The 24,837-nt window shown below is 40.0% G+C and overlaps 2 protein-coding genes across 2 annotated transcripts in view; one reads left to right on the top strand and one right to left on the bottom strand.

Annotated features, from left to right (window-relative positions):
* Positions 1-4,317, bottom strand: part of pigk (phosphatidylinositol glycan anchor biosynthesis, class K) — a 24,230-nt gene extending 19,913 nt beyond the window's left edge. The window contains exons 1-6 of the mRNA XM_031865485.1: positions 4,200-4,317; positions 3,945-3,998; positions 3,715-3,806; positions 3,098-3,233; positions 2,004-2,115; positions 1,276-1,372 (exon numbers count right to left, since the gene is read on the bottom strand). Of these exons, the coding sequence (XP_031721345.1) occupies positions 1,276-1,372; positions 2,004-2,115; positions 3,098-3,233; positions 3,715-3,806; positions 3,945-3,998; positions 4,200-4,265 (557 nt within the window). The 5' untranslated portion in view covers positions 4,266-4,317. The remainder of the gene's footprint in view (positions 1-1,275; positions 1,373-2,003; positions 2,116-3,097; positions 3,234-3,714; positions 3,807-3,944; positions 3,999-4,199) is intronic.
* Positions 4,318-6,912: 2,595 nt separating this feature from the next.
* Positions 6,913-24,837, top strand: part of ak5 (adenylate kinase 5) — a 53,874-nt gene continuing 35,949 nt past the window's right edge. The window contains exons 1-5 of the mRNA XM_031865387.1: positions 6,913-7,222; positions 8,548-8,734; positions 11,888-12,055; positions 14,495-14,667; positions 19,473-19,586. Coding sequence (XP_031721247.1) covers positions 7,163-7,222; positions 8,548-8,734; positions 11,888-12,055; positions 14,495-14,667; positions 19,473-19,586 — 702 coding nt within the window. The 5' untranslated portion in view covers positions 6,913-7,162. The remainder of the gene's footprint in view (positions 7,223-8,547; positions 8,735-11,887; positions 12,056-14,494; positions 14,668-19,472; positions 19,587-24,837) is intronic.

The following is a 24,837-nucleotide window of genomic DNA, read 5'->3' as shown; positions in this document are numbered from 1 at the left end:
CACACACACACACACACACACACACACACACACACACACACACACACCATGTAAATTCTCAAACAGTACTGTTGAGAGAATACACAGCAGGCATGTCACTCGTCTATTGGCTCCAATAAAACCTGTTCTAACACAAACCTTCTAGCCATCTTTCATACTGCAGTTGCCATGGTGACCAAGAAAAACCAACAGCTTCATTCAGTCCCTCTAACACACCAACGCACACGGTCGGTCTCTCCCTCCCTCCCTCCCTCCCTCCCTTCCTTCCATTATAATAGAAAATGTCCTTAAACGTCTTCCCCTTGTTTAAGCACACATGAGAAGACATTTATATCCGGCTGACTGAGCCGAGGTGGTTTGGAGACGACGGAAGGAAGGTGGCCAAGTCTCTATGGTGACTGTAATTTGGCAGCTCTTGCCTGCAATTATCACATCAGCATCAAAAGCTGGCGTCAATAAGCTTTTATCAAGCAGCCTGGGGCCCCCGAGTGTAACCCAGACACTCTTCATTGATAGGTTGGGAGGACAATAGGGAAGCTGGCAGCACAAAGCTGCGTTTGCTCATTTAGTGTCTCACGACGCACAAATTAAAACAAAATTACTTAACTTAACAAGCAACCGATTCTATTTATAAACAGAGACGGTCTCTCTTTCATACGAGGGTATGTTGATATAGGAACAACAGGAATCCCCTTGCTGTTACAGTGCTATAGGATGTGTTGTATTAGTTTAACAGGTCAGGAAATAAGGTTTCAACAGAACTAACACTGACAGAATTATGTTGGTTGATCCTGTTTATATAAAGCTGCTTCAGCTCCACAGTAAAGCTTGCCATTCGCAAACATTTTGAGAAATTGGCAACCAATTCTTGGGTCAAATAGGGACAGCGAGCAGCGCAACATGCACAGAGGCCACGTTAACGCTCAAGGTTCAACCTTTTAAAAGTTAGTCTTGAGTCAAACGGTTAAATTCAACTGCTGGAGGTAATCAAAAACAATATTTTGAGCTGGTGTTACGTCACTCTTTAAAAACTCTGCTGCAACCAAGTGTTGTAAACGAGAACACAGAATGAACACCTGTTCAACACCTGTTCACTGTGAAGTGTATGAGCGGAGAGACATTAGAAGTGCAGAACAACAGAGACGGCTTCATATTTACAGGTTGCTGTGTTTCATGCAATTCACTTTGTTGACTTGCTGCACATTTAATTGGCCGTCAGGGGAGAGAAGGAAGTATCGGATGGTTTTCCACATGGACATTCTCCAGTTTATTTACCTTCTTTTCTGCCACATCTGCTGAAAAGCATCGGCCAGTTCCACATTACTTATCTCCTCAGAGTCCTGGAACTTCAGAAAGCCATTTCCGCCATGGCCTGTTAAACAAACATAGAATTATTTAGTAATTAATCCATGATATACATACAGTAGTATAGAAAACCACACATGAACATGAGAAGGACAGTGGACTGGCAGCAATAAGCACAGTAACTGTAAGGCAGAGAGGAGTTTGGCACCATTCAGCCACAGATAAATAAGATAAAGAAATGGTGATAAAAACTGACTCTTTCAAACTTTTTATCTTTAAAATACATCACAATAGTTTAAAAACACATAACTTGTGATGTGAAGTACATATTATCAATATGTGGCAGATTACTGTCAGTTTAATAAATTTACAGCTTCCCCCCCATTGTGGTCACTGTTGTTAGCTGTTTGCACTTCGATTGTGTTGAAGCAAAAGTTTCCACGAAAACATTATCAAAACTGTCAATTTCTTTATACTTTCTTTGTCTGGCCAAATTTTATACTTAAAGTTGTATTAGTTAGTGGAGATATATAAGCCATAAGAAGTATGTTTGTGTCCCTTCTCTGGGAAATAGGAGTATTTAGAAGTTTAGACTCTACACATAAAAAAAAAAAAGAAAAGTGTCTATCACTGCGCATTCCATACTAATTAAATATAAATAATGTAAGCTAGATAGATAAGTGGAGTATTTGATATACCTGTCAGGTATATAAGGATGTTGCTGCGGTCATCAGAGAGGAGGCGTTTGGAGCGCGGAGTGCTGGGCGGCAGCCTGCCTGTCAAAACACGCAGGAAGTTCTCCACTGTCACCTGAAACAGTACAAGGCAACAACTTCCATTACCTAGCATGGATTAGAAGTGATTATTATGTATTGTGCATCTTCTAATCTAATGCAAATAGACAAAAGGTTTAAAAAAAGGCAGCGAGCAGGTCGAGACTGTAAAAAAATAACAATTTCACTCGTAGAATTCATTATCAATGAAATCACAAACGTGTCCTCTGCATTAGTAGGGAAGGTGTGTACATTAACTGCTCTACTTATCATTTAATTAAACTGCGAGAATCAATTCATCACTGTATTCTTTTCTTCTTTTTTCCCCCCCATCTTGAGCTTTATCAGATTTTCTTTCACATGATTACCGTTCGACAGCAAATATCGATTGGCAGTCCAGTGTGTATTCATATTTAAGAGACCAGCACAAAGCAGAGTAAATAATAAAACACAACCTGTAATAAGGAGTAGATACGCCACCGGGCTTCTGCCTCGTCGTAACAGACAAAACACTTGGGTGCTCCTCTATTTAAGAATACAGATGATATCAAGTAATTTCCTGATGTACACACAGAGCCAACACTGGACAAATAATGTTGACCATGGCACCCTCCAATTCCCTACTGCACCTGCCTACCAGAGATGTTATCTAGTGCTCAGTTTTTATAAAGCAGGTGAAATACTAAATGGGATACATCCACCTAGCAGTTGGCAATATATTACACTTTTCAGATTTTAACTAGAGCATCCATGTCCCTTTTAACAATGCATTTTCCATTAAATGGGCACAGATTTAATCATCAGTAATACAAGTTTAAAAGGAGATATGCTGGTTCAAACTCTAGCCACTGGAGTAAGAACTTTTTTGCATCCAATCTATAAGTTGACATGCAGAAATTAGAGTTTGAAAAGCCCAAGTCTGTTGGAAAATATGATTTTAAACAGACTATAAAGAAACAAACTTGCTTTCTATGAAATACACTTTACAGTGTGTATAACCAAGTGAAACGTGAACCGACCTCATATCCTCGGTAGTCCACCTCCACGTCGTCGCCGTACACATTCAGCTCCATGTTCTTGTGGCTGAACACTGTGGCAGGTTTGGGATTTCGGTGGTTACAAGCCATGTCATCAGCCAGCATGAGAACTATGTGGCTGAAAAAGAGTAAAAATGACAGCGACCATTCAAAATGATACATGAGAAACTAAGAGAAAGGACTGACGCTGTAATCAAGTTGTCAAACACATGTTCAGTTTAATGTTATGTCGCTACACATTAGATATATTACACTATATTCATTTTGCAGACACTTTAATGCAGAGTAGCCAAAACATGTTTAAACGTAGCATATTGGAGAAGAACTTTATTAACTATTTCTTAATTTGTTTTATTGGACATGTATTGCTTGTACTCCAACTGCTCTGCACCTCACAGTGTGTAACAACAAACATACATTCAAATGATAGAAAATACAAGTGTAATGGAGGCCATGACCACGAGACCACTTATATTTGCTCCTCATCATCACCACCATATGAATATAAATGATTCAGTGCCTGTCTGTGCCTCTAGGTTATTATCACCATTGAATAAATAAGACACAATAAATCAGACACTGTAGCGCAGTTAACCTACCTGTCAGGAATGCCCAGCCTCTTAACACTTCTGTAGACCGACAGGGTATTGGCCACATGACGGTAGTTGAACCAGAATCTGGACGTACACACCTGTGTATGAAACGCAGCCGGTTTATTGAGTTACAAACGTGTTTCTGCTGCTCCCATCATGAATGCAGCAGACCAATTAGCATGTAACGCTCACCAGCTGAAGATGTAACGATAACGTTTTAATCAAAGAATACCCACCAGAACGGCCCAGTTGTTTGTATGACCACTGCTAAAGAACTGCCCTACGTTATCCTGAGGAACAAGTGGAGAAAACGAATAAAGGTCTATTTTTTTAAATCGAATTTGTGCTCGTGCAAGCAAACACCAAAACAGCTAGTGTTAGCATAACGGCAAAGACGGCTAACATGGGAACGACATTTCAGGTCAAATTCAACATCAAACTAACTAATTTGCAGGATTTGTATTGCTGCATGTGATATAATACACACTCACCTCAATGTTGACGCTGTCAGATGATACATGTGTGGCTAATAAGCTCAGTAAAGTTAGTATTTTCATTGTGCCGCCCTGTTAGCTGTGTGCATCAAGGAAGTGAAAACCGGCGACTCCGCCCTGTAAGTGCTTCCGGTAAGAGATATTTCAAAATAAAGGTCACGATATGGAAAATGTGTGTGGAAAAAAACATCAATATTTAACTTGTAAAAAAAAAAAAAGGATCTCAGTAAGCTGCTCTACCACAGGGTTATGTTCCAAGATATTTAATGGCTAGGTGGTAAATAATCTCTATTTATATCATAAACGACTGTCCTTTTTCTAATCAACTATGTATTGTGTTCTAACTTCAAATAAAATGGAATTGTGTCCGTGGAATATTTCCTTTTGGTCTTCTGTAGTCTGCTCGTACCAATTATATATCCTCCCCACCACATAAAGTGTCTATTTGTATTGCTTTCTCAAAAAATGCAGGGGAGAAATAAAAACATATATCACAAATAGGCTACATGTAAGTGCATGCAAAACACAATACATTGCATACATGATAGTTGTAAGTGAAAGCAAGAAACATTAGTGAATAAATAAGAATGCAAAAACCTAAAAAAAAAGTACTTGAAAGGATCATTATTGAGCAAAAGTAGATCATTTTAGCTGACCTAGCCCCCATACCCCTATGCTTACTTGTTTAAATTATGAACGCTCACAGAAAACAAAAACAAAAATGTGAAAAAAATACAAATATTATAATAAAATATGTATAAAATGTTGTTTTTTAATTAGCTAAATATTGGTGGGTCATTCCTGATAAGATTGCCACGAGTGACTCCTAGAAGCTATGTGTGTTTATCAGATGATGCAGCTTGTGTATGTGTGGCTTATCATTAAAGGAAGAGAGTTCTTGTAGGAGGGAGCTAAAATCCAAGAGAACCAAGATCAAGATTACAACTAATTGCATGTACAGGTTGCTTGAGAGGCACTTAATGGGAAAACAATTTTATGGACTGGCAAATTGGATTTCATGTGTTAATTGATTTCTACTGAAGCAAATATGTTCATATTCCTGCAACGTCTCCATCCAGTTCCCTAAAGACACACGTCTCCCTCAAGGTTTTTGCCTAACATTATATTTCTGAACTCTTCATTGCAGAGTTCACAGGGGGGAAACAATCTAGTTAACTTAATTCTTTACCTTGTGACTATCATTTAATGGGCACATGATGGCTTTTTCTGTATGTTTCCTTGTGGTATTATAATACATCTTGTTTGGAGTTGTGGTTTCTTTTAGTAGCTTTGGTGGCAATTCATTTTTAAGTAACACACTGAAGGGGTTACAGTACACAGATGACTGCATGTCTAATTCAGCCAATCATTATTTGGGTTAAAAAGCAGAACCCATTGAGTGATGCTGACAGTTTTCTATTCACATGCCCTCTCCAGTTAATTGGTTAAGGGCCCTCCTAATGAGAAGTGGCATGTACATCACAGGCAGCAGATGTCAAATGTCATGTTACAGCTGAAGGAGCTTATGTGTTTGAGAGCCCTGCAGTACAAGATGAAGCCATGAAAAAACATGTCCTTCATGCAATTCTAATGTAACATTACAATGCAGCAAGTAGAAGGTCTGTTTGAAAAGCAGCATCAAATTCAGTTTTGACACACCGCAGAGTGCCTTTACAGGTCGTCCAACCACTTTAATCCTCCAGACTTCTCTTACTGCTGCTGCTTTTTGACCTGCAGCGTCACTCTCTCTCTCTACCTGTAGAGCGCTTATAATAATGGCCTTCTCCAAATGCATCACATTAGAAAATGAAAAAGCAAGGATAGCTCTCCAACGAAACAGTTCTGGGTTGCATAATTCCAATAATTATTCTATTTTCAATCCATAAATTAGCATTTTTCTGTCAGGGTGTTTGGTCCTGCAGCAGTTACAGATTCTCTGCCTGAAATGTTATTTGGATGGATTGATCCTCACTTTTTAATCCACAGATGTCACTGACCTAATCTAAAATTAGTCTCTGATATAACCAAAAAAAGGAGACGCACAGTAAAGTCAGCTGTCGTCAAGAGGATTAGTGGCTATAAGGATCAAATCCTATGTGACAAACCGGCCAATCAATGTGCCTATTCTTGTGTTGCCTAAAAAAAGCCCTGATCCAGTGGAATTTTGGGCCAAGCATACATCCAGCTATATTTATCTGCACTGAATGGTTTCATTGTTTCATTGAACAAGTTGTGATAACGTGATTTAAGTCTCATTTGTTTTACTATGTGACTCTTATAATGGTGTCAAAGTGTTGAGCTTGAAGATTAATTGTTGATCTAGGGAACAGTAGCTTGACAAAAGAAATAATGAGCAAAATATATATAAAGAAGGACGACCATGTGATGTGTCTGAAACACAAATTCAGTTGCACTTGTGTTTAGATTTTCGTCAAACTGGTTTAGCTTGAACTCTGCCCTTGTTGTTTTTCCAAAAATGTATTTTTTTTATTCCCAATCACCCCCTTAAAAGCACCCATAGGATCATAACTCCATTCATATTCTATAATTGTTTAATCCAATGACTGTCCTGTGCGTTTCTGTATCAATATCGCCCACAAGTTTCCAAGCGGAGTGTAACCGTGTGAAATACGCCTTGTGGAGGCGGTGCGCGCGTTAATTGGCACAGCGCGCAACCTCTGTGCCAACGTCAAGCCACACATGGTGTACGCTGGAAGCAGAGCGCTGTGGGAGGGAGGACGGACGAGCCACGCATCCGCATCACCGAAGAGGAGGGTGGCGCGGTGGCATCGCCTGCAGGAATCCAGTTGTAAAGTCTACTCACGAGGCAAAAATGCGCTGATGGTAAACCGTCTGGAGCCCAGTTGTTAACCAGAGAATACCTTGAGGCACTGAGACATCTGAAGAAGAAAAAACAAAGCTCCGGACAAGTTTTGATTTCAGAGGAAATCCGACTGGACATGAATACCAACGATGCCAAGGAGTATCTCGCACGGCGGGAGATACCTCAACTATTTGAGGTGAGAGATGGCGTGAGCTTTGTGGCGATGAGACGATACGTGCAGATTTGACGCTGAGATTTCAGCACAAAGATTCGTGTTACTTATCGACTCCAGAGTCAGAGTGACGGTAAAGATCTCTTTCTGATATGTAAAACATCGTGTTCTGGCTGATGGAGGTTTAAACGAGGAGAGAAACGCTGCTGACTTTAAAAAACTGCTTCAGTGTCTTTTTATAGTAATAATCGTACACAAACTGCAATTAAACCAAAAAGACAGTCCTCTCCTCCTTTGCGTAATTTGAAATAAATAATTTCAGCTGGAGACTGCATTCCTTTATCATGGAAATTCAAGATGAAAAGAACATTAAAAGTAATACATAATACATTTTTGAAGGAAAATTCAGTTATTGCAGCAAAGAATATGATGATATGATATTTGTAAAAAGAATAATAGCGAGACATTCGTGGTTGACAGAAACGAAAATACTACAAAGTATGAGAAGGTGCCTCTGAACTATACTGAAATCTCTACAGGATTATTGTACAATAAAAGGTAAAAAGTCCCATTAAGATGAAGACAGACAGCATATACTCTCAATTAAGCAGCATACACAAATATAAGTACCACTTATTTCCCTGAGGGGATAGTAAATTAGCTCATTCACTTAATTCGACTCAATCCTAAGTGTAGTGCGGCTAAAGTATGCAAGCATTCACTGCTTGTTTATTTACAGCCAGTTAAAATGACACTGAGCAGTGAAGTGACACATTATCTTCATCATCATCATAACTGCACTGTGATTTTATTGCTTCTCACATGAACATGTCATCATTATCAGCTAAATAAGCACATCCAATTGTTTTCAGTTGGGAGAAGCTTTAATTGTGTTTTCATGCTGCTGCTGCTGCTGCTGGTGGGAGTTGTCAGTGGGGAGGGTGGAGATGAGGAAGTCCCAGAGGAAGGTATTGTTTTAAAACATTCAGGGTCGAGGGGGCAAATATCACACAAACACACACTTGACTTGTGTTCTGGCACGGAGTTCGTTCTCACAGTCATCGCAGTGGTTGGCTTTCCTCCTCGACAATATCAGCCTGGCAAATAAACACAAGAGCCTGATGACCTGAATCCAATTTCATGGGCTTCTGACAAAATGAGATGTTTTGTTCCCCCGATGGAGCCGAGCCAAGCCAAGGCAATCAGATCTGCACTTCAAAACTTCTCCTCATTAAAAGGCGGGCTAATCACCGCCGCCACGCTGTCAGAGAGCAACACATTATAACACAGATGTAGAGAGATGCCAGAACAAACATCTCGTCATTTTCTCCCTCCAATGTTTTTTCCAGAGCCTGCTGACAGGCTTGATGTATTACCGGCCCGACGACCCCATCGACTACTTGGAGTGCTGTCTGAAGAAAGCCAGGGAACTCGGAGGACCAGACAAGGTGCGGTGGGATACCTTTGTGGGCCAGGAGAAGAAGTCTCTTCCTCCTCTCAACGGCAGCCAATCACGCAGGTCCCTCTTCAGAAATGGTGAGCAGAATGGTGAATGTAAAGTACACTGAAGCACTTTAGAGCTGAGACCATTAGGGAATTCATCGATTAGTCGATTCACCTGCAACAATTCTGATAACCAAATAATCGTTTAAATTGTGTTTCAAGCAAAAAAGCAGACACTAGTTAAATGTGAAGATTTCCTGCTTTAGTCTATTTCATATGATAGAAAATGTAATATCTTTGGGAACTGTACCAACAAAAGGCATTTTAAGACGTCATATCAGGCTCTAGAAATTTATGATGGGTCATTTTAAAAACTATTTTATGTCAATTTTTATGTCAGAGGTGTCGCGATATACCCATAGTGACGATAACCGTAATATCTAAAAAAAAGGAAATATCGATAACACGTTAATAATACACTTCATAATGATATTGTAACACATACTATTAACACCTAATATTGTGTAAACAATCCAGCGCTTCTTAAATCACGCTTTTATACAGTTATTGTTAGAGGCTCTCTCCGTCTCCCTACACTCGTAATTAATTTGCCAAAAAAGACACCAGACGCGCGATGAACAAAGTTAAAGATAATTTGAACTGATGGCAATTTTTTTTCAAACTTTCTATAGATATTGCAACAACGTTTTTTTCACAAATTATTTTGGCCGCAATAATCGTGTAGTGAAAATCTGATATGGTCACAGCCCTATGAAAGAATAAATTATGAAATAATTCCACAGATTCATCAAAAATGAACACAATCATTAGTTGCAGCACCAACACACAGAGAAAAAGCTGTTAGAAGCCATATTTATCTTTTGACTTCTTTCCCAGATGCTGGCAGCAGAACATCTTCCTCTCCTGCACAATCACAACTGGCTCCTTGTTTAAACAGGATGGGTGTTGACATTTCATTTGCCCCATTGTAGATTATGAGATAGGAAACTTGTTTTTCTGCAGCTACAGCACAAAGTGCAGCTGTGTGCATCGATACTCTCGGATAGATTTAGTTTCCAAAAAGTGCAGGAAGTATTTGTTGAGACACCAGAGTGCCCACAAACACAACGTAATAAAAAGTTTAAAAGCAACCACTGCTGCTGCTGCCAAACCTGTCAAACTGACATGTTCAAAAACAGAATCAAGTGTGCAGATCTCTGCCTTCAACATGCCTGTGCTGCCTTCACTGTGGGAGCCTGTTACAGTGCAGTAAAAGACAATTGAACGTGTGTTCCGTAGTTAACCATTCACATGAGAGGGTATACCAAACAACTCCCCATTCATCACTTATTTGAGCTGTTGACCTACCAATGCAGCAAGATGCAAAACCCATTTTGAATTTGCAGAGCAAAGTTGACTGTGGCTCTCATATGACAATGACATTTTCTGTTTGCACTGTTTTATTATCTCCGCCAGGAGTCGTGTGTGTATGTGTGTGTGTGTGTGTGTGTGTGTGTGTGTGTGTGCGCGTGTGCGCGCGCCTCTGGTCTGTCTACGGCTGATCTCGCAAACTGCTGCACCAAACTGCATACAATTTGTGGGTACTCACATGCTCAAGGACCTCTCATGGTTGCAGTGACTCACACTTTCTCAAAACACCTTTAATTTCCTGTTTGATACTGCCATTGATTGACTGCTGACTCCCGACCGGTAGCGGCCACAAGTGAGACGCAGTGGGGGAAACCAGTTTGCTCATTTTTATTGTTTTGGATGGTATGTTTGGCTATCAGCTCACCGAACTACCCGTACACACACTGCTGACTGCATTGCCGCCGCTCAGCTGCTGCTCTGCAGCAAGAGACATAGTTATTTTGTGCCTTTTTATTGGGCATCGACCTTACATTTACAGGTGTATTGTTGGAAAGAATTGACTTGAAGCCTAAATAAACATTTAAAGTCACGGTTACGCCCGTGAGACGAAGCAGAGCCGCTGCAGACGTTGATTCAAATGAGAGTGTATCTGTTGTGTGAGACGTGCGAGTGAAAAACACGTCTGATACACTTTCAGTCTAGAAGGGGGTTTAACCAATATTGGGTTGTGTGCATTTAATCAAACATTACAGCAGTGGTTGATGCAGACACACCTGGCAGAGATACTCAACTGAGTGCAACTTTCTACTGTAGTTAGGTCTACTGTATATTCAAACTTCTTTGTTTAATGGGTGAGAGCGTGACAGCAATGAGCACAGCACAGTAACTACCATGATAGAATAAAGTCACGTTTGTGTGGTTAAAAAAAAATGTTTTACATCTTTAAGCTTACAGGCACGTCACTCATAGCAATAATGCAGACGTGAACAGGTATTTGTTTTAAACAACTTCAAAGAGAAGAAGAGTTGAGGGCGGACTGCTTTGAGAAATTCTGATTTCGCCGAATTAGATGCCTGAAAGATGCCAGCTGCAGTGTTTAGCTGCTGGGAACTGCAACCTAATCAGGGATAGAGATTCCTGTGTCCCACAATTCCCCTCTTAGCTAAAAGCTGACGCTCAAATCTACCATGTTTCAAAACATTTACTGGAAGGGGATGCTGCGCTCGCCTCCTAAATTGTTCCAATCTCGGCCTGATTGACGTTTTAGTGTGTAAGAAATGTTAAAAAAGTAAGCCTTTGGATTCGGGCAGGGAGCATAAATTTCTATTCGCAACATTGAAAGAGCATCTCTGTTCCCTTAAATTAAAAAAAAAATCTATTTCCATCCCTGAGACATGTATTGTCATGAGTGAAAATGCATGATCAATACCATTCTCTCCCTTATAGTACAGTGTAAAGAGATGATATTGGTTCTGCATGTAAATAAAAGCAGCTCTGCTCCCGCGTAATTGCATGCAGTGACGATTTATTTGTTAAATGTGTTACAATCAATGCCTTCATCACCAGAGACAGCTGTATAATTACCAACCTGAATAGAGCGTTGACTTTATCACACTAAGATGGTTTCAGCTCAAATTTACTGTTTGATTGTTAACACAAACATGACTTGTTTTTGTTTTTTTGTGCTGAAATGTGATTTGCAGCGTATGAAATAATGTGACAAGTGCAACTTTAAAGTGACTGACGGAACATGATTATGATAATTAAGATATTTTGATAGTGAACTTCAGGCTTTTGAAAAAAAATCATCAATACTCCAGACAAAAGCAGACAAATTGTTTCTCATCTATACCTCTGTGTGTGTGTGTGTTACAGTGATGCCCGACAGTCCCAATTTCCCCTACAGACGGTATGACCGCCTCCCTCCCATCAGCCAGTTTTCCATCGAGAGCGACTCAGACCTGTCGGAGACGGCGGAGCTCATAGACGAGTACGAGGTGTTTGATCCATCCAGACCGCGACCCAAAGTCATCCTCGTCATCGGTAAAGGACCCGTGTACCCGACCGAAACACAGACATTAAAGCTAGAAACATCTGTGACCTTACACAGTGCAAGCGTGAGGAAGTTTTGAGGCAAAAATGTTTCCTCATCTGATGTTATAGATTTGAAGTTGCTCATGTGGATTCCTGCTGACTCATGTTTTCCATTAGATAAGACAAGTCAGTAAAGATCCTTTCATGTGTAAACAGATGGACACTCTAACCAGTGTCTCTTTAATGCTTCTGGTGAAAGCTTTATCCATTTATATAAAAGGCTCAACACATATACAAAGTTTATATTTGCCTCGTTGATAATCTAAAAATAAATATCCTGGATGGGAATCTAGTCGGGGAGTGCGTGTGAGTGTGTGTGTGTGTGTGTGTGTGTGTGTGTGTGTGTGCATTAACTGTGTGTTTTTCCTGGTATTTTAAAAAGTAGCCCCGCCTCTCTCTGTTGGTATCAGCGGGATAGATCTCGTTGCATGTCACTGACTGCAGACACTCATGCTCTCCTAATCTGATTTCCTTGATGGGTTGGCATTAACCTGTTAAATAGTGTCATTATTCTTATGAATTAAGCACGGCAGCTGCACAATGAAGTAATGACACAGGTTGAGCTGGACTGAAAAAAAGGCTGCTATTTATAAACCCTCTTTAAAATAGTTAATTCAAGTTACTTCGATGTCTGTTAAAAGCTTTTAAAAACGTCCTGACAGCCCTTCTGCCGCAGTATGTTTCAATTTTTGGCGTGTACCCGGGATGTTCGCTCTCTCTGTGGTGTGGTTGATGGTTATTTGTCCTCGCAGCACAAAGCCAGCTCCTATCTCGTCTCCGTGAGCACATTGCGCCCTGTTTCAAAAGGAAAACGGGATGGCAGCAGCTGTCATCTCTGTGGAGGATCATGGCAAATGCTATGTCAGTCAGGTTTGCAGGGATAGAGACGGACTGACAAAGATGCGTGTGGTCGGGAGGAGGCTGGGTCAAACATTACGAAATACTCAGATGTAAGGTCAAAGTGCATATTTGCTGAATACATACTGGAGTATCTCTCTGATCCTCCCACCCCTTCTCTCTCCTGCAAAACGTTCACTTTATCTTTTCTAATACACAACGTCACAACAATAATTTGTTAACTTTATGGGCCTCTTTCATAAGACAACATGATCATTGAAGAAAAATTCAGGTACAGTCAATATCATGTGCAACGGCTCACAATGCTTACTTACATCACCCCCAAATTGACCGTTTGTATATCAGTTACTCACCCCGTGTTACCGTCAACTCTTAAAGGACACGTGGGTTTTCTCGCATGTCTCCACTGGGAACAAAGAATCAAAAAACTGAGAAAAGTTTTGATATACATTTATTGGCTGAAATATTACTTAAAACTGAAATAAGCTATAACGTTATAAGTTGCACCTGTGCACGTCAAAATGTCTATGATTATAAACCCCCAACTATAAAATGATTTTTTTTCTCTTTTTACACAATTATGAGCATTAGTTAAGATTCAGTTAAAGGACAGATTACAATAACTTTACTGTAACATGGCCGTCTAAAATAAACTTGGGTGCACACTCTTCTCTTCATCCCAACAAAAACGTTTCTGACAGTGAGACCACGATGAAATAAGTTAATCACAGAGCTTTGTTCTTCGACTTATTTCACTTCACACCGGCCTGACTTTTAACCAGGAGCAATTCTGGAGCAGTTGACATTTCTGTTGTAACAGTGGCATTTCTAAAAATCCTGGAATGAAACACAGTGAAAGCAGCTTTTACAGGCCTTTCACAAACTGACAGCTCGTATAGTATGTCTTTCTTGTATCTATAAGATACTATCGCAAATGACTAGATGGGCAACTTAATTCCAAAATATCAATTTTTTGTGTTGTTGTTTTTACTTTTAGAGATATTATTATAATTTTATGTGTACAATTTGGTTGCACTAAAATGTTAAGAAAAGGGCATATATTCATAATTATGTTTTACCAAACTATCCAGCATCAAGCTGAGAGCTATCCTCTCCTGTTGTCGCTCCTCTGAACATCCTTGTTCCTGTTGAAATATAGAGATTGTAGAGAAAACGATTTGGTAGCAAATGTAGGAGGTTCACACATACCTGTTTCTCTCATCCACCCCCACATGCCCTTCTCCCTCGCAAAACACACAGGCAGCAACACACAGTCACGCAGAGAGATACATGTAGTCACAAATATGCAAACACAAGCAGAGCCATGCACACACACACACACACACACACACACACACACACACACACACACACACACAAACTCTCACATAGTCTGGGTTTCTCTCACAAATACACACATGCGCCCACGCTAACACCCACACACACAGTGTTTCACACTCACACAGATACATTTTCACACAGATGACAAACTCTCTCCCAAAACATCAACAGCTCTTCCTCTGTGCCTAGGTGGCCCCGGCAGCGGCAAGGGAACACAAAGCCTGAAGATTGCCGAGCGCTATGGCTTCCAGTACATGTCCGTGGGCGAGCTGCTGAGGAAGAAGATGATCCACAACGCCACCAGCAATAGAAAGTGGAGCCTGATCGCTAAAATCATCACCAACGGAGAGCTGGCACCACAGGTAGCAGAGAAACAGAGAAAGTGTGTGTGTGTGTGTGTGTGTGTGTGTGTGTGTGTGTGTGTGTGTGTGTGTGTGTGTGTGTGTGTAAAATATGAGAGGAGTGTCCAGTCACTAGCAGGTCGTTATCACAGCGTGCATGTAAGAAGGGACTAATTTGCAGCATGTGTGCTGCAGAGAGGGACGCTCCTCTGTCTTATTAGCATCCTTGTTTTCAAGATAATGACTCTGCTTGGAAGAAAATGAGCACAGACCCCCTGTGGTTATTTGTGCTTTAATTCATTCAAACACTGTGTACGAAACGTATATGATGCCTTTACACTTCGCAGATCAATATATGTATGAAATTAAGACTACCAGGTTGATTTTTCATGTTTAAGAGAAGTGATTCTGGTTGTCTGGGTACATTTGGATTAACATAATGAAAACCCCTGAGAGGGGGGTCTTCATACATGATACGTTGGTGATGCAGTGGGGTACAAGGCTGTAACACCAACACCGAGCCCCCACCTGCTTAGCGACTGCCAGTTCTTTGCTCGTGTCTCCTTGTGAATTATCTTTAATAACTGCCCACCTCTTCATTTATCATCCTTTCCTTGCATGTCTGGCACAACATTGCATCTACCATCTGGCCTGGTTCACCAGAGGTCAGTCCAGCAACCAGTGAGCATAAACAGCAAAGTAGGCCAAGCTGAAGACATATCAGATATGAAGAAGTGACTTATGTGTCTGTTGAGCATTTCATTTCCTGCCATTGATAGTTTAGCAAAGCAGAGGAGAATTTGGTTTCATAATGATTCTGTATGTAACGATGAGAGGAAAAGGCAAAATACTTCTGTGTATGAGTGTTGCAGAAGCTTTAAGCAGGAGCCCCGATGGCAGCGGTGCTGGTGTAAACATTGTTTTATGATGTGTTGAGTGACATATTACTGATTCACAGCTTGTTGGTTTAGTTTAGGTTACATAGATTTTACTCTCCAACCTTTATACCATATGACCCAAAAGGATTTATCGATCATCAGTTTAATTAAGTGGATGTCAAAGGAATAGTTTGACATTTCCTACTGAGAGTTAGATGGGAAGATCAATAATCTTTGTCTGTTTATAATATGAAACTACAGATGGAGGACATTCAGTTTGACTTGACATAAAGACCAGAAACAGGGTGAATCAAACACCCTGGCGAGAAATAATCCTCCCATAAAACCACAGCTTGTCTTTTTACACGTCGGTTTTTGTACAGATTTAACAAACAAGATGTAGAGTGTTGATCAGTGAGCTTTACAGGTGCAGGTAGGTGGATATTGTGCCTTTGGACTGAGCCAAGCCAGCTGCTTCTGTTTACTGTCTTTATGCTCAGCTAACCGGCTTCATATTAAGCATACAAACATGAGAGTGGTGACAATCTTTTTACCTCGTTTTCAGGCAAAAGAGCAAATAAAAGTATTTCCCAACTATTCCTTTAAACACATATTTCTATAATTTAAAATGTTTCTCTTTGTAAGTAGACTGGAAAAAAAGACATCCATGCGTTTCTTCTTGTAGCCTGGAGGTTCTGTAACTGTGCTCAGCTGTGCAGTCTCTCAAGTGAGAAATGGAAAAGTGCATTCGAAATAGCAAACACACAGAAATACATCATGGACACTCTGTCAACTGCCACATCAACTTGGAGTTCTTGCCGTTTGTCTGTAACCCACTGCAAGGTCATATGACTCAGTATTTATCTGCACTTGTTCCCTCAGAAATCCCACAGGTCTCAACATAAGAGGACCTTGGATTTTTGACTGTCTGGTCTAAAATTAAAGACTATTAGTACATACTGTACATATCCACAGACTGTGGAAAAAACGTCATGTTGAGATGGTTCAGCAGGATCCACTGCCTTGTAAAAAGTAATCTAAAGACCCAATTATACCCTTTAAAATGACAGTTGTTGAATTTTAGCACTTGCTGATGATTTTTTGTCTACTTGTTTCTTTTTTCTGTAAAGAATAGCAGTGTAACAAAACCTGTGTGCTAATTCCACACTAGATACTACATGTATATACTGTAATATGCTAAACCAATTGCTGCAGCAGCATCTAGTGTACCTGCATGAAGTTAATGTACTTTAACATTTTGCATTTACAGGAAATAATATAGTAAGTGCACCAGTGGACATCAATCAAACTACAATTTTGGAAAAACAATTAAACTTCACAAAGAGAAAGTAAAATGTTTTTTTATCAAAGATTTATTAATTATTATTTAGCTTTTGCTGTCTCTCTCCCACCAGCAATTAGCTTCATACTGTAGCTGTTAGTAGCTTCTCCATTTCCTTTGTGATTTGCGTCAAGAGCACTCTAACATCTAAAGCTGCTCACTTTTCCAATGTGACCGCACTTCAACTAGATTCGTTGGTCATTTTTGACCTTAGAAACATCAGTTGACAAAACAGACTCAACTCAAGGTTCACTTCTTGACTTTTGACCCTAACAGCAGCAGGGTGGAGCTCCTGTTATAATATTGAATATAATCAAACGTATCATTAGTTCAAGCACCTCTTCAACTAGTCTAAATTTGAGTGCACTATGTGGTGATATTTACACATGTACTCAGTGGTGAATTTGCAGATGGGTTACGCAGCTTTTGCGCCCGTTCAATCTGCACCTGCAAAGGGTGAAATGCACCCATAACTGCGCTACCAGGCAAATAGCATTCCTGTGCCCCTGTGCTATTTGCAGTGTTACATTTAAGCATACATTTGGCGCAAAAATGGCCCCCCTTTCTATTGCGTGTGTGAAATCGGACGTGCAAATTTTCAAAGAATGAATTACGGCACAAATAGGCCCATAACGTCTTGCAGCTGAGGGCTATTTTTTGCGTCTGATTAAAAATGATTCATATGGCAAAGTATAAATGTTGGCTTTGCGCTAACTACACAGTAGGCAGAACGATGTAGAAAATGATTATACAAAATGTTCAGACCGCGAAGTGCAGAGACATTCCACAAAACTTCAGGCAAGGAATTGATTGTGTCAGAGAGAAACTGTCTGCCAGTGATGATGGTGTTTTCCAAAGGCACACCTTAAGAATGAAGAAGAAGATGGCATGATTTGAAGCGGATGACAAAATAGATAATATCATTCAATGCTGCCATTACCACTGCAAAGTCTTGGCGTGACACCCCTCATAAATGTGCTTCAGTTACCACCAACTTCCTGAAGATGCCAAAAATGTCACTGTAACTGCGTGTGGCTATTAATAATAATAATAATAATACATTTTATTTTTATAGCGCTGATCTTTGTGAATTGGACTGTTTTTTGATGCTCATTTGCATATAATGAGGATAATATTGCACCAAATGTACGCATACTATGTAATTTAAATGTGTGCAAATAGCACAGGAGAGCCGAGTCACTATTCGTTTGGCAGCTAAGTTATGGGTGCATTTCATTCATTTCATTGCTTTGAGAATTACTTTCTTTTTGTCTTATTTGTGCAGATTTAGCGGCCGCAAAAGCCGGGTAATCCCTCTGTGAATTCACCACTGAGGGATTACCAGTAAAAATTCTGTGGAGTAAAAAAAAAAAAGTAGTGTCAATAGCGTGTACCCTGCTTTTTAATAAAATCCCACAATGTATTGTGTTACATTTGTTAGACTGTTCAGGACCCTTATAGGGACCGGCATTGGAAATAAGCAGGATAGCTATAACTGCCGTGATACATTGCATTGGAAAATTGTTGTGTGATTCTGCACGTATGTTGTATTCGTGCCTACCAAATAAATAGGAAATTAATGAATTAACTACAGAGTGTTTATTATATAGGGAGAAGTGAATGAAACATTTTGGATGCAACTTTGGTGATGATGCTGTCCAGCTACTGTAGGTTTGCTGGTATAGTGCTGTAAATAGATCGGCACTTTGGCGGTCAGAGATAATTGTTTGACTCTAGCATTCCTGTGAGAGCTCAGAAATCCAGCCATGCAGTGGATCAGAGGGCTTTTCTCAGATAAGCTTTTCTCATTTTACCTTACACTACATTAATCTGTTCGATGGAATCTAGAAGAGCTTTAATCTCTGTGTAGTCTGTCGCGCTGCTGCTTCTATTCTGTCTGTGGAGGGAAATTAAACGTCTGTGTTACTCGGCGTTCGCTACGGATGTTATTTTTAGATCTGAGCATTGCTCATGTATCTCCGCCATATCGTATGATGCGTTCAGCTCGAGGACATACATTAGAACATGTTGACCTCCGGCCACGAGGAAGTAATTGATGCTAAACGATCCTGGCACTCTGTGGCCTCAGGTGCAATCAAGACAGTTTTTCTGCCGAATTCAGATACATTAAAGTACAATTGGATAAACAAATGAATTATATTGCGGAATTTTCCAATGTGTTGTCATAGTTTTCCATTTACCTTCTTTATGACTCTGAATCAGCTACTCATTATTCATTATCAAAGGGTTTTAACTAATCTACAACCTTGATGAATCTGGGAATTGCTACAATAAACTCACCTCCTCCTTTATACTCCCGCTCGAAAAGCAGATTATAATTACAACAATAAACTTCTTTGCTTTATAATTCGTAGCTGAAATGTCCTGCGACAACCAGTTGCTCATTTAGAGAACTGCCCACATTGTTAAGCATTTAAAATGGCATAAAGTAAAGTGAAATGTGAGTTAGGAAAGACAGAATTTCAATCAACAGTTATTTGTATTTTTGGAACTCCAAATTAATCCCCTGCCGGTGATTGTCTTGTTTATTGCTCTTTTGACATTTACATGTAATTATGGATCCTGTTGCTTTCGCTGTTTTCCAGGAGACAACAATAACTGAGATAAAGCAGAAGATCATGAAGATCCCAGATGCCAACGGTATCGTCATAGATGGGTTCCCTCGAGACGTGGGACAGGCCTTGTCCTTTGAAGACCAGGTGAGTTCAGGTTTATTCATAAACAGAGGATTACCTCTTAAGGCCTTTTCATACTTTGCCCGGATGCTTGAGTCCATACTAAGATATCTTTACGTTACATCAGTGAGTTCTGCGGCTTTTCAGATGCTTGCTGACATCGGTAAATATTTAGATTTAATAATGTTTTAGATTTTTTGTTTTCTTTTGGCCAAGAATGTTGAATATCTTCTTCAGTCCTAGACTCTTGACCTCATCTGCAGACCCCTCCTATCCGCAATCATTTCAATTGTACGCGATAGCAGCCACCATTAATGTGCCATTTAGAAACATTGTTCAACAGCATATGGAGCAGCTGGCTGTGACATTTAGTGCAGACTACGCGGAACAACATTTTGTGCCGAGTTTAAAACCGGTTTTCAAGACTTCACCCGAGTTAGATATCAATGTTCACTCTCAACAAGTTTCAGAGTCCAACACACACAATGAGCTATTCAGGTACGAACCAAATATGTAAATAAGTTGGTCGCACACCACCGCCAGAGTTTGGTGTATTTGATATCAGATGCTGCCTCAGGTTCACTGTCAGGGAATTTAAACTCTTTGATAAGTTGTAAATATTGAATCAGTTTTAAAGTTTATCCAAAAAGTTTAGTTTTATATAACTGATGACTGTACATTTAGATTGTATGGAGCAATGCACCTTCATTGTTTTATTCTCTCACTGATGTATTGACTCTATATTGTTATTGGCTGGATATTATTTGCATCTGAAATATGAGCTATGAATCAGTCAGTGTGCTTGCAACGTCAGCTGGACTGTTTGTCTACTGTGTAATATTTCCTGCAAGTATTGACTTGCATCTCACGGTGTTCGTGCTCACTAGGCCTGAAGCACACGCGTTTCAGCTGCTGCTCACGTATTCAACAGTGAAACATCGGTTTTCCATTCCGCTGCCCAGTCAATGCTTCGTGATCCTGAAGGTAGCGGCACACTGAGGAAGGACTCCGCCCTTTGACTGGCAGACTGGCTCACAATCTGTGTTGTCAAGCCTCGACTGAAGTGTCCCTGAGCAAGCCTTGAAATACCGAACAGCTGTTGACTCGCTCTGGATGTTTTTGACCCGTTACCTGAGGATCAATAAAACACCACCTGCCAGTTTGGCAAAACATGAAAAAAAGAGTTAAATGAAGAGTCAGGTCCTGTAAATAAGCAACGCAAGGACGATAAACGACGAATGGCTGCTGTACAAAATGTTAAACAGTGTTTTTGTCTAAGCTGGAGCCCACTAAGTGAAATGTATCTTTCAAAGTTGAGTGGTCAATTATGTGACACAACGGTCGATTGCTTTTAGAAAGATTGATTATCTTTCGCACATTTGAACTCACTTAACATTCATCAACTTGTAAATGAGCACTGAATGACTGTTGGAGTGGTTGGGGAATGGTTTGGGGTCTATCAGGTCAGCGTGGATTAAGATTGACTTTATGATCCGGTCATTTTAGCTGCATTACAGGGAACGACAGAGAAGGTCATTAGGGTCTCAAGTCCCATTAACAGGAATCACAGTCCAGGAGGTGAATATTTTCCCTGCACCAGAGTTAGTCATTCGGCAGAGTGGTGCGTGATTCATGAGAATGTTTTGCAGGGAAAGCAAGTCGCCGTATTATTATTCAGTTTGGTTTAAATATAATATCACTGATTGGTCTGATTGTGATTGCATTGACTTTCTGTGTAATTATTGCTCCCAAATTACTGAATTCGTGATTGCTTTTCTCACTAAATTTGCTGGAATGTTTGTTGTTTTTGTGTTTGCGATAAATTGCTGAATTATTCAAGCAAGATTTTTTTTTAAATGAGGATTCTGTTAAGAAAGTATTGATATGTTGATATGACAGATATTTATGATTTGGGCTGTTTGGTCTGCTAGCATGTCCAGTTAACTAGCGAGGATGTTGAACTGATATCTGAGTTTCTTTCCCCCTTAAATTCAGTCTGTAAGGTAAGCACCTTAAAGGTAAGCACTGCCTAAAAGCCTCATGAATCAAAAGCTTAGTTTTAATCAATTTTAGAATCTCTGTTCAAATAAGGTTTTAATTGTCTTGTTGACTTTTTATAAATATTAAAAAAAAAACTAATAAGGTAAATGAATGAATCAGGATGAGCCATATTTTGAGTTGTGATTCAAACAATTAAGTCAGATTCATCCACTGCAGGCATGATGGAGATTAGCATTAACACTCTTTAAATGCTGTTTTCTTTGTGCATATTTATTTAGGTTTCCTTCAATCAAATAGGTGTGGTGGGTGATTAAGATGTACAATATTTAACTACTGTAACTAATTCTTCTATTTCTTTACTTCCATTTCCTTTACATAACAAGTTGGCATCATTTTCCTCCACATTTGTGTATGTTTGTATCAGAAATAGTCCTGTACTTTGAATCCTCCTGGCCTACCTGATCTATTGCAAAGCAAACTGATGTAGGCATTGTGTCTGGTTTCTTTGGCTCATAACACTAACCACTGTGGACGGCTAACCTTCTCTCGTGTTTTTGTTAAAGTCTCTCGTCTCTCCTGTGTAATTGTTATATTCTCTCCCTCTTTTTGTAAAGAGACCAAGTCTAATGAGATCTTGTAATGTGGTGTCTGGTGTCTGAAGGTCCACCTCGTCTGACAGCATGTTCCAGTTAGTGCATGTTTTCTGTCTGAAAGCTGCACGAGGAACCCAGGCAAAGAAACAAGATGATACGTGTGGCTGGCTCATGTACAGAGAGAGGGATCTCTAAACAGACAACGCTCACACAATCACGCACCCCACTTCTCATTGATAGGACTCACAAATCAGCAGATCAGATGTGATTACCTTCCTTTGGGGCGTCTCCACATCAGCTGAGGCTGTAAATAGAAAATAAACAGACAGTTAGTGGCTAACTCACTAACAGGCATTTCCACATTCAAGGAGCCTGGAAGTCTCATAATTAAAATGTAGCTTGATATCTCATCTTATAATTTGGTAAATCACATTTCGTAATAGATAACCTCAGAATTAAATTCAGCTGAAAAGATTTTTCTTTTATTGTCACGATGTTATTTTAATTGTTGCATAAAAGGATTGCTGAAAGGGTTGATGACAGTTTGTAAATGGAACCCGGGGGTTAGATAAGGACCAGAGGAAGTTCACTGGAGATGAAATCACGTAGATAACACATGTATACAGTCGTGTGTTATTACCGTGTCCCGGCAACCGCTTAAAGAAAAGGCTCATACTGACGTTGGTGATTGCACGGGAGATGATGACCGCTCAGCCAATAATGCACAGATACAGAAGCACTGGGATTTACAATTAGAATTAGGTGGCAACTTTATTAAAGGAGCTTTTGTGCAGTTTAGGAGCAAAGAGAATAAATAACAGTACTATATAACAGTAGAACACTTAAGACTTGGACTCTTAACAGACAGACGTAAAGAAGAAGAGGAAGCTGAGACGATGACAGAGAAGACATTGTGAATAAAGATGAAGGGCTGAGACAGATGAAGAGGGATAGAAAGTAACACTCAGCTACAAAGTCACAGAGAGTCTGGAATCCTGATCTGAAGATGGGTGAAACTAGAGACACTTGGATTCTTGCGAAGCAAATTAGTGCTGGTTCTAATAATCTGACACATTACTAGTTGTGGTACAACATGGGTGTTGTTTTAAACATTAACAATCTGATTTATTTAGAATCAGTTCAAGAGATGTTGATTCAAGTTTTGTGTATTCTGAAGTAGGATAAATATTGGAGCCATTTTTTACAAGCCGCATATCTTCAGGACATTCTGATACTCAAGCAAACTAATTAAGGAGAAAATTAACTTTGTTCGAGACCCGTCTCTGTCTCAGCAACACTCGGGTGAGCTCTGGAGCTAGTCTAGCCAAACATGTTCAAATTATAAGCTACCGTCATCTAACGTTCGCAAGCGCCGTAACTAACTAATTTCCACGATGCTAAATATGGCTGTTAGCTGTGAAAAAATAAATGGCCTATTAGACCACGCCCACGTAGGGGACAGGAAGAGTATATCATTTTACACCATTGGCTTAACTTGTAATGCCTCGTCTTTTGTTGTGGAGCATCTCTGGTGATTTGCCTTATCTCTCAGATAGCAGTCTCTGCTTTTGTGACTCCACTTTTCTTCTAGCTTGATTCTTTTACAATAACTTTGGTGTGACTATTGTTTAAAGTAGCTCATCTTCACAATTGCTTCCAGTAGACCTCATGGGCCCACTGCAGTCTTCCACCTTTGCGGAAAGTGTGTTTAGCATTTTTAATGAATGTGGTCAAGCTTGAATACACATCATTGAAGCACAAACCATTTCCCTCTGCAGAGCTGCAGTCCACAGAATATTTGCGGAGACCTTCAAAGGGTTAAATCTGATTGAGTGATTCATTGACTTTCTAATTGAATCTCAAACACACTTGCTGCTACTTGAAGCATCATGTAATTCATATTCTAGAAGGTTCAGTGCTTTATTTTGCATACCATATTCCCCAGCACTGAGCTCTAAGTGATCCTCTGGGAACCTGCAGCATCCATTTTCATTAGTCTCCCCTCACCCCATGCAGCTACTTTGCCCTTTACAACATCACAGCAGCCATTTATAAGGCGCTCCCGTGGGACGCCATCCGTCCTCTTCCTCTTTATAGCGGCCCGGTGAGACCGTCCAACCCTCCATTCTTCCCTCCAGGCTTTTTAAATCCACTCCTATCGACTACGAAGGTGTCAGTCCGTCTATTCAACCCTGTCAATTTACCTGTGTATGTCTAAATCCACAACACACACAAACACACACACACACACACACACGTCTATTTTAGCAATTAATCAATCTTATAGTTGCTTATCACGGAAAATGACCGAACATGCTTTAGTTCCTGCCACTCAAATATGAGGATTTGTTATATATCATTGTAATTTAAATATCTTTGGGTTTTTGACAAAACAATGAAAATAGTTGTAATACAATGCCAATTGGCTTACGTTTGTGACTGATGAGTCAGTTTGCAGCTTGTAGCTGTCATCTTGTCTTTTAATTATTCATCCATCATGATGGCTTTAACAAAGAGGACAAAACAGAGCAGCAGCTACGTTGCTTTGGAGGCTCTTGCGGACGCCATAACTCTCTCTGCACATTCCTCTCAGAGAGAAGTCAACATTTTGCTTTGAGAAGAATTGCTTACTGCATATTGCAAATGCACTTGGCTTAATCTACCCCCTCCTGCGAGACCGA

This window comes from Anarrhichthys ocellatus, unplaced genomic scaffold (assembly GCF_004355925.1).
Source record: "Anarrhichthys ocellatus isolate YVR2014 unplaced genomic scaffold, GSC_Weel_1.0 scaffold32, whole genome shotgun sequence".
In the NCBI taxonomy this organism is placed as follows: Eukaryota; Metazoa; Chordata; class Actinopteri; order Perciformes; family Anarhichadidae; genus Anarrhichthys; species Anarrhichthys ocellatus.
Note: the sequence above shows the minus strand (reverse complement) of the source record. Positions and strands in the feature narration are given on the sequence as shown.